Source organism: Malus domestica, chromosome 10, assembly GCF_042453785.1.
Source record: "Malus domestica chromosome 10, GDT2T_hap1".
NCBI lineage: Eukaryota > Viridiplantae > Streptophyta > Magnoliopsida > Rosales > Rosaceae > Malus > Malus domestica.
Genome location: NC_091670.1, coordinates 5035387 through 5051664, shown reverse-complemented (window position 1 = coordinate 5051664; position 16278 = coordinate 5035387). Strand labels below are relative to the sequence as shown.

At 40.3% G+C, this 16278-nt stretch overlaps 1 protein-coding gene across 2 annotated transcripts; it reads left to right on the top strand.

The window, feature by feature from the left end:
* Positions 1 to 3092: 3092 nt before the first annotated feature.
* LOC103411698 (TMV resistance protein N-like) lies at positions 3093 to 11643 on the top strand. 2 transcript variants are annotated; one of them, XM_070806920.1, is made up of 10 exons: positions 3093 to 3749; positions 4194 to 5289; positions 5765 to 6043; positions 6185 to 7000; positions 7323 to 7787; positions 8087 to 9016; positions 9623 to 9701; positions 10118 to 10298; positions 10828 to 10949; positions 11036 to 11643. In XM_070806920.1, the coding sequence occupies exons 1-10, from the start codon at positions 3241 to 3243 to the stop codon at positions 11176 to 11178; spliced, it is 4620 nt and encodes a 1539-aa protein (XP_070663021.1). In that variant the 5' UTR covers positions 3093 to 3240; the 3' UTR covers positions 11179 to 11643. The 2 variants fall into 2 exon arrangements, with proteins under 2 accessions (XP_070663021.1, XP_070663022.1); XM_070806921.1 differs by having other exon boundaries at positions 3121 to 3749; positions 6188 to 7000.
* Positions 11644 to 16278: the final 4635 nt, after the last annotated feature.

Here is a 16278-nt window from a genome sequence, read left to right as displayed (position 1 = left end):
GTCCTTTGTGATGAGGATGGTGAAGCACCCAACATCATCCAACTCTAAAAAGGTCATGGCAAGCAAGTCCAAGATCTATTTCGCAATGGATCTGGTCCGCGACAACGAGCTATTTCCAATAGCTCATCTTCGCCATCGAGACCGAGATCTGAAGACGTCGCCAAGGTTTTGGATCCCTCATGGTTCAAAGAATCGGTTCCTAATTGCCTAATTGTACAGACGAAGCCAAGATCTGAAGTCGTCGTTTTGTCCCAATCCAGTTGGGGTTCCCGATCCCAGACAACTCACTCATCGCCGTAGCCAAATCCGAGCATTCGATCACTATCGTGGCCATATTCAACATGTCGTGGAATCTTCCATAAGGTTTTCGGATCTGGATCGCCGTAATCGACAGCTATGCCAGCGATAGAGGTTGTGGGTTTGGTGAAGGAGATAACTATGGTAGCGAAAGAGTCGAAGGATGAGATGGAGGCAGTGAGGAAAATGGAGGATTTAGGTTCTAGGTGTGTGAAAAATGGCGGCTAGGGAAGCGTGGTTGTCGGAGGAGATGTAGGGGTGGTTGGAGAAGTTGTAGGTGATAAAGGGCTCGTTTGGATGTGCTTTTGAAATGATTGAAAGCACTTTTAAAGAAAATATTTTTGAGTTCCAAAAGCACTTTAAGTGCTTTCTACAAGAAGCACCAGTTATGTGCTTCTCCCTGGAAACACTTTAAGGGCCCGTTTGTTTTGCTTCACTAGGTTTCACTGGACCAGACTGGACTAACTTTTGGTTTAGTCCAGTGTTTGTTATCATGCGGGGCTAAGATTAATGAGATTAGCCCGGACTCATCGGGACTGACAGCGTCACTAGAGGTTCTTAGTTAGAGTCCCCGAAAACCATGGGACAAACTAAGACTTGCTTCGTTCCTCTGTCGCTCGTCTGCTTCCCTTCACCAACTCCACCAGAAAACGGGTTTGATTTTTCCAAAAAAAAGCTCGATGACTCCGTAGTTGAATCACCGCGTGTCTTGCCGCACATACATCGGAAAAGCTTGGACTTTCACAACCTCCGCCGTTGAATCGTCGACTCAACACACCAACTCCCCCAACATGTCTCAAATCGTTAGCTCCAACTACGAAAAGAGTCTGGGTCGGCCGGATCTGGGGCCTGGGAAAATGACAGTGAATTGACAAAAAAACAAAAAAAAAAAAGAAATACAAAATCGCTCAAGACTTTGGGTCCTTCTTGGAAGCTCAAGTGCAGGAGAATTAGAGCAAGTTTCTTCCTTTTCCACGACTTGAGATAGGAGGCAGAGAGGGAGAGGGTAGAGAAAGAGGATGAGGGTGGGACTGAGAAAAATGAGGAATAAAAACAGAGGTTGATGGACGGAGAGGTTTCTAGAATTAGGAATAAATTATGAATTAAACTATATAATATTAGAATTTATTATTATTTTGCTTCTTAGTCCGACACTGCACCAAACTTTTCATTAAGTTAGTCCAGCTTAGTCCCTGAAGCTAGTCCAGTCCGAGACAGTCCGGTGCAACAAACGCACCCTAAGTACTTTTCAAGAATTTACTAACATTTTTACTAAGGATAGTTTTCAAAAGTATTTTCACCAAAAGCGCTTTCAGTTATTTTAAAAATACATCCAAACAAGCTTAAAGACTTTGAGAAGATGGGAGTTATAATATTTTTATTTTTTATTTATTTGTTCTTCTTACTGGAGAAAAGGTAGGCAAAAAATATTATTTAATTATCTAATTGTTTTATAGGTCTATGTGGAGCCCACAGTGCCACATTTTGCATTGTCGTTGCCCAATCAAGTGCCACATCACGTTTTAACAGAGTCCTTAACAGAATGACTAACGAAAGTACGAGACTGCTCCAAAATTAAGACTTGAGGTATGACTCTGAGATGAAAAAAACTTCATATACCAAATGTTGAAAACCACTAAATATTAGAGTAATAAACTGATATTAACCCATAAAATAAAATTACTTTAGTCTAAGGAAAGCATTGGAATTAGCACTATAGAAATGAATAGTGTTTGGGTTCGAATTTCATTTTATTTACGGGCATGCCATTCCTTTAAAAAATGGGCTTTGTGGGTTTAGGCTCTGGATGGGGTTTTATTTGCTTGGTTGGATTTGTATTGGGCGGATGGAAATGGGGTTTGGGCACACAATCACCCACAGAGAGGAGTCACCTGCAGATTTGAGAGAGATAAGAGCTGATAGAATGGAGAGAGAGTGAGGGCCGCCAATTTTGACTCGGGGAGAGATGGCTGTGCTTCGGGTGGTTAGGGGAGGACAGGGGGAGTGACATATTGGAGAGATATGGGTGTTAGGGCTTTCGACTCAATGAGAGAGAGATTTATCTACGTCATCTGCCAGGATCTATGAGGTTTCCTCTGATTTTAGAGAGAGAGAGAGAGAGAGAGAGAGAGAGAGAGAGAGGGGAAGGCATGGTTGTGTGCAGTTTGTGGGGTTGGCCGGTCAGGAAGGGGTGACTGAGGGAGGTATGGGTGACTTTGAGGGACTGACAGATTTGAGAGAGATGGGAGCTGGATGTATGGATGAGTTTATTGTTTTTAATTCAGTGTTTACTGTTTGATTTGCCATCTGCTTTCTTCAAATTGTCATAGATATTTTTTTCCTTCTTTAAAGTTGTCATAGATTTTTTTAGGTGGTTTAGTTCATCGGCAATCTATCGTTTTCCTTGATACAAAGGTCCAGTCTTGTACTAAACTAAAGTAAGGAGTGAGACGATTTAGCACCTTTCACACAGCTTGTGTCTTTTGGCTCTTGGCCCTTGGGTGACAGTTGGATTTTTTATTTTTATTTTTTTTTCTAGGAAGGATAGGTGTTATTTTGTCTTTAAAAAAAAAGAAAACTAATGAAAATGGTTTAAAAACTTTAATTTTTAACGATAGGAACAAAATAAAGGATAAAATAAAAAGTACGATGATTGATTTTTTTAGTGTAAAAATATGATTTTTCGTTAAAGTAAACCGTACCGGTAGCTTTTAGTTAAAATTCTCTTAAAAAAATTGGTTAAATTTTTTTTTTCTTCCTTGAGCTTTTTGATACCGTTGGATCAAAAAATAAAATGGGTGGGTCGATCGATCGTAATTGACTTGTCACTTGCCAGTTCCCACTTTTCTTTTCGGAGTTTTGAGTTTACTTTGCCCTTACGGTTGTCTGTAGATCTCAAATTTGATCTGTGCTGCCTGCCAAGACATCCTGGAGTAACAATTGATGGATTCATCCTCCAAAGACGATCCGATGTACGACGTGTTCTTGAGTTCTGGAGGTGAAGACACACGCACGACCTTCACGGACCACCTCTACTGTACATTAGAAGACCACCGATTCAACGTCTTCATGTACGGAGACGAATACGATTACAAGCTAGAAAAAAGTAATAGAGCTATACCAGAACACCTGATTCAAAAAATCGAAAGGTCTAAGGTTGCCGTCGTCGTCTTCTCAAGAGGGTATCCAGAGTCCGCGTGGTGTCTCGAGGAGCTGGTGAAGATCATGGAGTGCAGAAAAACACTGGGTCAAATGGTTTTTCCAATCTTCTATGGTGTTGATTCCTCAGATGTCCTGAACCAGAGTGGTAGTTTTGCACAGGCGTTTCAGAAATATGAACAGGAAGTTAAGGAAGAAAAGGTACTTCTCTGGAGAAACGCTCTTAAGGAAGCTGGAAGTTTGGCCGGATTCAATTTTCGACAGACTGACGTTGTTGGAACCAAATCTGCCGGGTAATTACTTTCTTATTTCCTTTTTATTTTCTTTACTTTGTGTGGCTGAAATTTCCCTTCCATTTTATTTATTTATGTATAAGTAATGATTATATCAGGCTTATCTAGCCACTCAATACTAGGATTTGATGGTATAACTCTTCACTTATAAGCGAGAGATCTTATGTTGGAATATCGTGGATGGCGAATTCGATACCAAATTATGTTGCTTATTGTGTGACCTAGCCGAATTCCCTCTCTTCTTCTTAGTGTAAAAATATCGATATACACAATAAAAAAATAATCGGTAATAATTGCCTTGTTGAAATTTAACAACCAAGATTTCAGTTTAGGAAATTGTAATAGTATCTGGAGATTTTGACTCGTCAATTTCTGAAAGATTAATGTGATCTTGAAGTCGCATAATAAATTTTTACTTTTGCTTTGTTGAATTTTAACAACCAGGAATGAAGGAAATTTTATCAGGAACGTTGTTTCTCAGATCACTGGAAAACTGAGCAGAAACAATCGCTTAGTGGTACCTACGAAGCTAGTTGGAATAGATTCTCGTGTGCGAGAAATTAGTAAGCATTTAGATGTTGGAGGATCAAATGATGTTCGCATAATTGGAATTTTGGGTATGTGTGGACTGGGTAAGACAACGGTTGCAAAAGCCGTTTTCAACAAACATCATCATAGTTTTGACGGTGCAAGTTTCCTTGAAACTGCGAGCGAAGAGAAACTGGTTGATTTGCAAAAAAAACTTATTTCTGATATCTTGAAACCGGCCTACATATTGGTAAGTAGTATCAATGAAGGGACCAAGGAGATAAAACAAAGGTTAGGCAACAGAAGGGTACTTGTCGTAATTGATGATTTAGACAGCGTTCAACAAAGAGATGCTTTGGCTATAAAACCTGACTCCTTTGGTCCAGGGAGCAGAATCATTATAACTTCAAGAAACGAACATTTGCTAAAGATAATTAATGTGGATAAGATATGTCCTCTGCCAGCAATGAATGAAGGAGAAGCTCTTGAACTACTTAGTTGGCATGCCTTTAGAAACAATTATCCTAATGAAGAGTATATTGAGCTCTCAAGAAAGGCTGTTGGCTACTGTGGAGGTTTGCCACTAGCACTTGAAGTCTTAGGTTCTTATATACGTACAGGAAGCACAAGTGAATGGGAAACTGTACTGGATAAATGGAAAAGATCACAGCCTTATCGGGAAATTCACAGAAGACTTGAAATAAGCTATGATGGGCTAACTGATGATGACGTGAAGGCTATATTCCTTGACATCTCTTGTTTCTTTACTGGAATGAACAAGGACTATGTCATGACAGTACTGGATGGCTGTCAGTTTTATCCAGAAATAGGGATTCGAGAACTCCAAGATCAATGCCTTGTAACTGTTGATAAAGAAGGCAATCTCATGATGCATGATTTGATTCAAGGCATGGGCAGAGAAATCGTGCGTGCAGAATCCCCTGACAATCCTGGAGAACGTAGTAGATTGTGGTATAATGAAGATATAACAGACGTATTGACGAAGCAATCTGTGAGTACTTTTGCAATTAAATTTGATGTTAAATGCATGTACTAATGTAGCAGAGAAAGGAAACTGTAAGAGACAAAAAAGGAGCTTTTTGTATTGAATCATCTCAAATTAAATAACAGAATCACACATGTCCTCCTCTGGTTAAGTACAATTTGTGAATTATGATACCTGTAACAGAAGCTTGCTAAAGATACCTAATTAATGTAGACAGATGTAAAGTACAACTTTATGGTTATAATCCAGACATATAAGCATATTATAGTAGATATATAATAAAAGTTGCCTATGAGAGGTCCCATGTTCTATATTGTGTAATTGTCCACCTCTCATGTGGTTCATCCATCCAATTCAAGGCCTTGTGGTTCTGATGTATGAATTAATCACCTTTTCACTTGCATATAACCCTTTTCTTAGTTCCTCTGTTGTTGTTGTTGTTGTTGGTTTGTTTTCAATTTTCAACTATTTTTTGTAATAGGGAACAGAAGACGTTGAAGGACTCGCTTTGGATATGCAAGAGTCTGACGAGTGTAGCTTCAGTACAGAAGCATTTAGAAAGATGCAGAGTCTGAGATTGCTCAAACTCAATAACATAAAGCTCACCGGAAGTTACGACCATCTTTCCAAAGAGTTAAGATGGCTGTGTTGGCATGGATTTCCTCTGAAGGTCATACCTGAAGATTTCGATCAATCAAACCTAGTTGCTATTGACCTGAGCTATAGCAAACTCATACAAGTTTGGGTGGATACTGACGTGGTATGATACGATCTCAAACAAATTATTAATTATTTTCTTCAGCTTCTGTGAATACCAATATCTTGCTTTCTCTCTCTTCTATTTGAATTTCTATTTTGTGTTCTGTTTTTTTTTTTTTTTTTTTTTTTTTTTTTCCCCCAGCAGCTGCTCAAGAATCTGAAAATCATCAATCTCAGTCATTCCCATTACCTAACAGAATCACCAGATCTTTCCAAAGTCCCAAATCTTGAAAAACTGATATTGGTAAACTGTGTAAGATTGTCTAAGATTCACCCATCTATTGGGCATCTTGAAAGACTTTCATTGGTAAATCTTGAAGACTGCAAAACGCTTCAGTATTTTCCAGGGGATTTCTGTAAGTCAAAATCAGTTGAGACTCTTATTCTTAAAGGCTGTACAGGATTTATAAAACTGAAGGACAAGGGGGAGATGGTATCATCGACAACACCTCAAGCAAGCCATACAATGACAAGGAAATTACCATCCTCAATAACAGGATTGAAGAACCTGAGATCTGTGCTCCTTTCATTGCATGGCTTAAATTCTTTGACACTTTTAGGTCTTGGAAACTGTGGTTTAACTGATGATGCAATCCCTAAGGATCTTGGGAGTCTATTTTCCTTAGAAATATTGGAGCTTGATGGCAATTTGTTTTATAGCCTACCTAGCCTCAGTGGACTCTCCAAGCTTAAAATGTTAGATTTGAGTTATTGCAAAAATCTTCTTGAAATCCCGGATTTACCAAGAAGTTTGGAAATCTTGAGAGCGAATCAGTGCATTGCACTCGCAAAACTGCCAAATTTTTCAGAAATGTCAAGTATGGTAGAACTGCATCTAAATCACTCCCCCAAACTCAGTGAGATTCTAGGCTTGCATAAGTCGTTACACACTATGAGAAGGATTCATATGGAAGGCTGCACCAATCTCACTGCTGATTTTAGGAAGAACATCATACAGGTCTCTCTCTCTCTCTCTCTCTCTCTCTCTCTCTCTCTCTCTCTCTCTCTCTCTCTCTCTCTCCCTCACAGACACACACACATATCCACACAAACACACCAAAAACATGCATGTACAAGAATGTATTTCGTATGCATAATAATGACATGTACATGCTGAGTTTTAGGAAGAACATCCTACAGATCTCCCTCTGAGAGACATATTCTCTTCCTCTTTCTATCACACTCCCACAGAGGCCCCTGTACTGTACATGTTCATGACACGCATGCATAATTAAGACTTGCTTATACAAATTAATCTGGCTTTACGTGGTATGCTCTAGGGATGGACTTCTTGCGGACATGGTGACATTTTTCTCAATGGAATTTATGATATTCCGGAGTGGTTCCAGATTGTTGGTATTCATGAGCCCAATGATGTTCGTTTTAAAGTGCCTTGTAATTTTAGAGGATTGACTGTGTGCTGTGTTTTCGAAACATATTGTCCGGGATTTACTGTTACAAATATTACCAAGCGTAAGGCTTTGCACACCTGGGAAGAATCTACCTGCTGGGTAGCTGATAGTGTACTCCGTTTGCAAAGTGTATTATCAAATGATGTACTCCATTTGCAAAGTGGAGACGAAGTCTCGATTTCTGCAGTTACAAAGGCTCATGGGAGAGGGAGAGTAATAGGGAGAGTGATGAAAACAGGAATTAATCTAGTCTGGGATGATGGTAATGCCGGTGACAAATACACTAGCATTGAGGAGATTGGTGCTGTACCAAGAAATAATTCATCTGAAGAGGTTTGTACTTCCGAAATTATTAGAGTTATATCGTATATTTGCCAAATTATAGCCGACCCCACTTAGTGGGAAAAGACTTTGTTGTTGTTGTATATATAATTAAACTTCTATAAATAAATAGCCTTGAGACCAATGAAGACTATTAATATAGCGGAATATTAAATAATCGGTAAATTAATAATTTATTGGTTTATCAATGTATTTTTTTTTCCTTAAATATTATACATTGTATTTAGTTTCTCATCTATGTAAAGAAATCAACAATTAACCATAGTTGTATACTTTTTTTGTTTTTCTAGACTCTTCCATCTCCCTCGGTCCACATGGACGGTTGTCTGCCCATGGCTTCCGATCTCGAAAAGTGTGCCAATGAGGCGTTCATCGACGACTGCTTCAAGTTGGCCGTTGACCTCTACACCCATGCCATTGCTTTCAACCCTCAGAGCGCCGAGCTCTACACCAACCGCGCGCAGGCCAACATCAAATCCGGCAATCTCACTGAGGCTGTTGCGGATGCGAACAAGGCAATCGAGTTCGATCCATTATTGTACAAAGCGTATTTGCGCAAAGGAATTGCCTGCATCAAGCTCGAGGAATATCAGACTGCAAAGGCAACCCTGGAAATTGGTGCTCCTTTGGCCCCACATGAGACAAGATTCGCTAATTTGATAAAAGAGTGTGATGAGAAAATTGCAGAGGAAACTGCTGTTCTACCAACGGCTTCATTGGAGAAAAACATTACAGAGAATGTTATACCTGCAAAAAATGTTCAGCCTGCGAGTCAACCTTCCAATCAGGTGACCACTACATATGTCAAACCAAAATACAGGCCTGCATTCTACCAGAAGCCAGAAGAAGTGGTTGTGACTATATTCGCTGAGGGCATATCAGCCAAAGACGTTAATGTTGACTTTGGTGAACAAAAACTAGGTGTTAGCATTGATGTTGCTGGTGAAGATACATATCATTTTCAGACCCGCTTATTTGGAAAGATAATACCTGAAATGTGCAGATTTGACGTTCTGTCCACCAAAGTTGAAATTCGCCTGGCTAAAGCTGAACCGTTACACTGGACATCTCTTGAATTCAGCGAGGACAACCCTGTTCCACTAAAGGTCACTGGCCCAGTTGTTGGAGTGCTAAGTCCATCCTACCTATCCTCGAAACCCCGTACAAATCCTGTCACTGTGCATCCCATGCCTTTGAATGATGCAAATCAACCAGATGGGGTAAGAAAAGATTGTTGATCAATCGATCATTAAATACATACATTATATGGGGTACTGTTTTGTTTGAAGGTTTTATTAGCTTGTTTAGGACACTCGTCAGACAGGATTTCTACGTTTTTTGTTAATATACATGTATGTATGGTAAGAGAAAAGTTCCATATATATAATTTAGAACAAAAATCCGCAGGCAGAATGTCTCAATGGCGTAATATTGCTTTTTAACGTGAAGTAAGCTTAGCAGGGTACCGAGAGAAAAATGGTAAGATGGCAATGATCGCCATATAAGACCTAAGTACGGTTTATAAAATAACAATATCTCATTCAAAGTAAGAATAGCATTTCTATAAGCAGTAAACCCTTAGAGATGTTGGTGCCCCTAAACCTGGTTTTGTGATCCAGTATGCTCTTAATTCATAGTTGCTTATCAAAAAAGCTAAAAAGTAGCATTTTTTAGTAAGGAATGTGTTCAGAAAAAAAAGTAAAAATATATACCATAAATAGGAAATCAAAAGCTCTATTTGGGATATTTCATTTCAGTTCTGGATTCATTTCAATCATTTCTTAGCTTCTTAGTTTCATTCTATCTGATGCTTTACTTATTACCAGAATACCATTGTGAAAGCAGAACCTCGTTCCTTCATTGCATCTGGTTTTAGCTTATCCGAAGAGCAGCACGATGTGGCAGGTTTGTTGTTTAAATTAAATTTTCTATCATTTCTAATTACATATTCATAGATTAGAATGCTGGATGTCTTGGACTATTGGACCACAAATTTGCGAACTCATCCTTTTGAAACTTGTATTTTCTGTCTTTACGTTATGAGGAACTTCATGATTGTCTTCTCAGAGAAGATGCAAGATTTTTAATTTGCAGTTATTTTCAACTTTTGGTATATTTGCCTATAGAAATATTTTGGCACACAGCATATTCTTGATTTTGCAGTAATTCTGTATATTTGCCTAGGCCTCCTGCACACGGCATATTCTTGAATCTTGATAATGGAAGTATTAAAAATAACATATACGTTTATCCATTACAATTAGCTTGAGAGGCCTGTGTTACAGGTTGCTCGTTTCTAAAACATAATATGCTATTTTCAGGGCCACCAGTCAAACACAGAAAGCAACATCGCAGAAAGTATGCTCAAAACCAGGAACCAAGTCTACTGAGAGGTGTGTATTTTAAGAATATGAAGTGGCATGCAGCAATAAAAGTTGACAAGAAACAAATCCACTTGGGCACTGTTGGTTCCCAAGAAGAGGCTGCTCATTTGTACGACAGGTACGATCACATTTTTTTCACTACGAACAATTTTTATTGGATGAGCACTATAAGGAAAGATCAGCAGATACAAGATCTTTCAGTAGTGCATAATATTGAAAATCATAAACCATTGCAGTTTTCCTTTGTCTATCGACTACCGAATGCCTTCTCTTGTTTAGTGGTTCGTCATCATGTTTTTAGATACACCAAGTAAAACAATCTTAGTTTTCACTGTTGCTACACTGGTTTTTTTTGTTCACGTTCTTTGGACAGGGTCACCAGATAGAACATGCCATCCTATATGTTCATTCCAACCAGTGGTTACCTGTGTCCTTTTTTATGTTACTTCTGGTTTTTTATTTTTTAAAACCTGAAGGTCTGTTGTGTCTGCATTATCAACATGATATAGTGGTTCGTGTCAATCCCCCGACATTCAAAAACATGAAACTTGATAAGCCAAATGGGAAAATGGGTGGTAAGCTTTGTGTGTCAAATGCAATAAATTATATGCCATATAAACTTTGTTGGTTTTGTTATTTGTGTTCAGGGCTGCTTTCATGTGTGGGAGGGAACCAAATTTTGAGCTTTCTGAGGAGGAGAAGCAAGAACTCAGGAAATTCAAGTGGGATGAATTCTTGGTCATGACTCGTCACGCAATTACCAATAAAAGTAAGTTTTCCTCTTCTCTTGCCTCACATTCCCCAGACTATACATGCCCCCGGTCTTTAATTGTTTGCTTTCGTGAAATATTTCAGAACACATGAGAAGGCAAGGGGCAGAGTCAGAGAAGAGGTCCGAGAGTCCTCAATTGGAAGACAGTGACTGGGAGGATGACAAAGAAGAAGTGAGTGGCCTTTCAGCTTCAGAAGATGCAGAGCAAGACATGTTAGACTCTTGAACACAAACGTTCAAGGGCAATGCTTAATTTCCTGCTTTCTAACAGTTAAGTGCTCAGCTGATAGACCTCCCATTTTTTGGTGTATAAAGGCCTATATTAGGGAAAATGGTGAATTTCATGGTCTTTCAATAAGTTAACTTGCTTTAGATATACAACAGTTTGACACGCGTAGCTTCAGTTCAGAATCATTTAGAAACATGCTGAGTCTGAGATTGCTCAAACTCAAAAACATAAAGCTCACTGGAAGTTACCACCATCTTTCCAAGGATTTAAGATGGTTATGTTGGCATGGATTTCCTCCGAAGGTCATACCTGACGATTTCTATCAACCAAACCTAGTTGCTATTGACTTGAGCTATAGCAAACTCATACGAGTTTGTGAGGACACTGACGTGGTATAATATGATCTCAAACAAATTATTTATTATTTTCTTCAGCTTCTGTGAATACCAATATCTTGCTTTCTCTCTTCTATTTTATTTAGAAATATTGGAGCTTGATGGCAATGATAAGCCAGGTATTTGCTCTCTCTTCTACTTGATTCCATCCCAAAGGATCTAGGTCGACGTGTCGGATACAATGATAAGCCAAGATCCATCTTCAATTGCAAGATTGAAGAACCTGACATCTTTATTTCTATGGGGTTTGAGAGGGTCACCATCAAGTAATCTTTTGCGCCCTTCGTTGACATTTTTAGGTCTTGGAAACTGCAATTTAACTGATGATTCCATCCCTAAGGATCTTGGTAGTCTATTTTTATTTAGAAATATTGGAGCTTGATGGCAAAACTCCGCCTATGTCTTACATGGCCGGTCCCAAGCCCGGATAAAGGAGGAGGGGGAGGGCGTCAGGTAGTCGACAGCCGGCACTCCATGATCACGTCGAATCCTTATGAAAATGAATCCAGAACAAAATCACGCTAAAGCTAGGGCGTCACCCGTAAGTGGCGCGCTGTGTGGCCCGAGCACAGTGATAAGTGAGCAAGGGTCGCTGTATCTCCATCGGCACCCGGATGCAGTGTTAAATGAGCAAGGGGGCCATAGAAACTTCTTTTCAAACGACTCCACTCAAAGTTGTTTGGGAGCATATGCTCCTATCAACTTTACCCGGGACACACAAAAGAAGTACTTTGATCTTATTAGACGGGGGAGGGTGAAGAAGCTAGGACAGAAGGGTAGAGTTCAAGAGAGCAAAATGCGTTTAGGAACGTGGAATATAGGAACCTTAACGGGAAAATCTATGGAAGTAGTGGAAGTTATGGTGAGGAGAAGGATAAATATTATGTGCCTACAAGAAACTAAGTGGGTTGGTAGTAAGGCAAAGGATCTAGAAAACTCAGGGTTTAAACTTTGGTATTCGGGCACAAATAGAACGAGAAACGGTGTTGGCATCATCGTGGACAAGACCTTGGTACAAGATGTTGTAGATGTCAAGAGGGTAGGAGATAGAATCATGGCAATCAAGATTGTAATAGGACAAGAACTTATCAATGTGATTAGTGCGTACGCACCTCAAGTAGGGTTGGATACGAGTTCGAAGGAGAAATTTTGGGAAGATCTTGGAGACTTGGTGCAAGGAATTGCTCAAACGGAGAAGTTATTTATAGGAGGAGATTTAAATGGACACGTGGGCAGGGAGACAGGCAACTATGGAGGTTTTCATGGTGGCCATGGTTTTGGGGAGAGAAACGAGGATGGGGAAGCTATCTTGGATTTTGCAATGGCATATGATCTCTTCTTAGCCAACACCTTCTTTAAGAAGAGAGAAGAACATGTGATCACCTACAAGAGTGGGTCGTCAAAAACACAAATAGATTTTCTTCTAATGAGGAAAGGGGATCGTATAACTTGTAAGGATTGCAAAGTTATACCAGGAGAGAGCGTGGCTAATCAACATCGCTTGTTGGTGATGGATGTACATATCAAAAGAGTAAGACAAAAGAACAAGACTTGGAAGTGTAAGGACTAGATGGTGGAATCTAAAAGAAGAAAAACAAGTCATTTTCAAAGAGAAGGTAATCACCCAATGTGTGTGGGATAGAGAGGGGGAAGCTAGCCAAATGTGGGATTCCATGGCTAGTTGTATCCGAAAAGTAGCAAAAGAGGTATTAGGAGAGTCCAAGGGCTTTGCCCCACACCAAAAGGAATCTTGGTGGTGGAATGAGGAGGTACAAACAAAGGTGAAGGCTAAGAAGGAATGTTGTAAAGCCTTATACAAGGAGAGGACCGATGAAAATGGTGAAAGGTATAGAAAAGCGAAGCAAGAGGCGAAGAAAGCTGTCAGAGAAGCTAAGTTAGCGGCTTACGACGATATGTATAAACGACTAGATACCAAAGAAGGAGAGTTGGATATCTATAAACTATCTAGAGCAAGGGAAAAGAAGACAAGGGACCTAAACCAAGTGAGGTGCATCAAGGATGAGGATGGAAAGGTTCTTGCTACAGAGAACGCGGTTAAAGACAGATGGAGAGGTTATTTTCATAATCTTTTCAATGAAGGACATGAAATGAGTGCTTCTTTAGGGGAGTTGAGTAACTCAGAAGAGTGTAGAAACTACTCTTTTTATCGTCGAATCCGGAAGGAAGAAGTGGTTGTAGCTTTGAAGAAGATGAAGCATAAAAAAGCAATAGGCCCAGACGATATACCAATCGAAGTGTGGAAACTTTTGGGAGAGACAGGTATAACATGGCTCACTGACCTTTTCAATAGGATTTTGAAAACGAAGAAGATGCCAAATGAGTGGCGAACGAGCACTTTGGTGCCTATCTACAAGAATAAGGGCGACGTACAAAATTGCATGAACTATAGGGGTATTAAGCTAATGAGTCATACAATGAAGCTCTGGGAGAGAGTCATTGAGCATAGATTGAGGCAAGAGACACGGGTTTCGGACAACCAATTCGGGTTCATGCCAGGGCGCTCAACCATGGAGGCAATCTATCTCTTACGAAGATTGATGGAAAGATATAGAGATGGGAAAAAGGATTTACACATGGTCTTTATAGATTTGGAAAAAGCGTATGATAGGGTCCCAAGAGACATTCTTTGGAGGATTTTAGAGAAGAAAGGAGTACAAGTAGCATATATCCAAGCTATAAAGGATATGTATGAAGGAGCAAAGACTGCCGTAAGAACTCATGAAGGACAAACCGAAAGCTTTCCCATAACTGTAGGATTACATCAAGGCTCATCCTTAAGTCCTTACCTTTTTGCGTTGGTAATGGATGAGTTAACAAGACATATTCAAGATGATATTCCTTGGTGTATGCTTTTCGCAGACGATATAGTGTTGATAGATGAAACTCAGGAAGGGGTAAATGCAAAGCTTAACCTTTGGAGAGAAGTGTTGGAATCTAAAGGTCTTCGCCTAAGCCGATCAAAGACAGAATATATGGAGTGCAAGTTCAGTGCAAATGGAGGCCAAAACGAGTTAGGGGTGAGGATCGGAGATCAAGAAATACCAAAGAGCGACCGTTTTCGTTACCTAGGATCTATCTTGCAAAAGAACGGAGAATTAGATGGAGATCTCAACCATAGAATACAAGCTGGATGGATGAAGTGGAAGAGTGCATCCGGCGTGTTATGTGACCGCCGTATGCCACTGAAGCTCAAGGGAAAATTTTATAGGACGGCAATAAGGCCGGCGATGCTGTATGGCACAGAATGTTGGGCGGTGAAACATCAACACGTACACAAAATGGGTGTAGCGGAGATGAGGATGTTTCGTTGGATGTGTGGGCACACAAGAAAGGATAAGATTAGGAATAAGGATATCCGGGGTAAAGTAGGAGTAGCTGAAATTGAAGGAAAGATGAGAGAAAATCGGTTACGGTGGTTTGGACATGTGCAAAGAAGGCCTACTGACGCTCCGATTAGAAGATGCGACGATGGGACAGAGGTTCAGGGCCGAAGGGGTAGAGGAAGACCTAGGAAAACTTTGGAAGAGACTCTAAGAAAAGACTTAGAGTACTTGGATCTAACGAAGGACATGACACAGGATCGAGCACAATGGCGTTCTAAGATTCATATAGCCGATCCCACTCAGTGACTTGGATTTTCCAAGTCTCCAACCGAGAAGTTTTCCTCACTCGGAAAATTAAGGGAACACTACCCCAACCTACATGCTCCACTCAGAAAGCTTCAACATACAAGCTTCAACAAAAGAAAATTCAAAGAACTTAGCGAAGAAGGCTTTGGTGTATTTAACACAATACGTTGAAATGAAGGAAAGCTTATTTATTGATATCCCCGATAAGCTACAAATATGTACATATACATGAGTCAAAATAAACACACAAGAGGGAGCCTTCACAAAGGTTGCTTAGGAGAAGTCTCAGCAGTCGGTAGAGCCCCAGAAAGAGAAGGCACCGGAGGGGGATCATTTGGAGCCTCAGTACTGGACAGAACCCTAGAAGGAGGAGGCATCAGAGGTTGATCATTTGGAGCTTCATTACGCGGTACAGCCCCAGAAGACGAAGGCAATAAATGCCTTTGGAACAAACTGACAAATCTCTGATGATCAAGTAAAACCTGACCATCAGTTTCCTTCATCTGGTCAAGCTTCCTCTTCATGTTTGTAGCATAGTCATGTGCGAGCCGGTGCAACTGTTTATTCTCATGCTTGAGCCCTCTAATCTCCTGTTTGAGACTCATCACTTCAGCCGCCAATGATTCAACTTGGCGGGTTCGAGCAAATAGGCGTTGGGCCATATTAGACACAGAACCTGCACACTGAACACTGAGAGCCAGCGAATCCTTAACAGCTAACTCATCAGACCGTTTGGAAAGTAGTCTGTTATCTTTGGGAGTGAGAAGGTTCCTGGCCACCACCGCAGCGGTCATATCATTCTTCATCACGGAATCCCCAACGGTAAGAGGACCAGTAGGGGAGACGAAGGATGGGCGCCATATGTTGTCTGGAGAAGGCGGGGCTGCCTCTTCAACAAGGTTCAAGTCAAAACGACGGTCGGAGGGGCCAGACATTTTCAAAGGTGTTGAAGAGAGAAGAGGTCGGACAAATCAAGATCTTAGAAGTGCAAGAATGAAGCTTCTACTGGTGGAGATTCAAGTGTGTTTTGGAACTTAATGCCAGCCCTTATA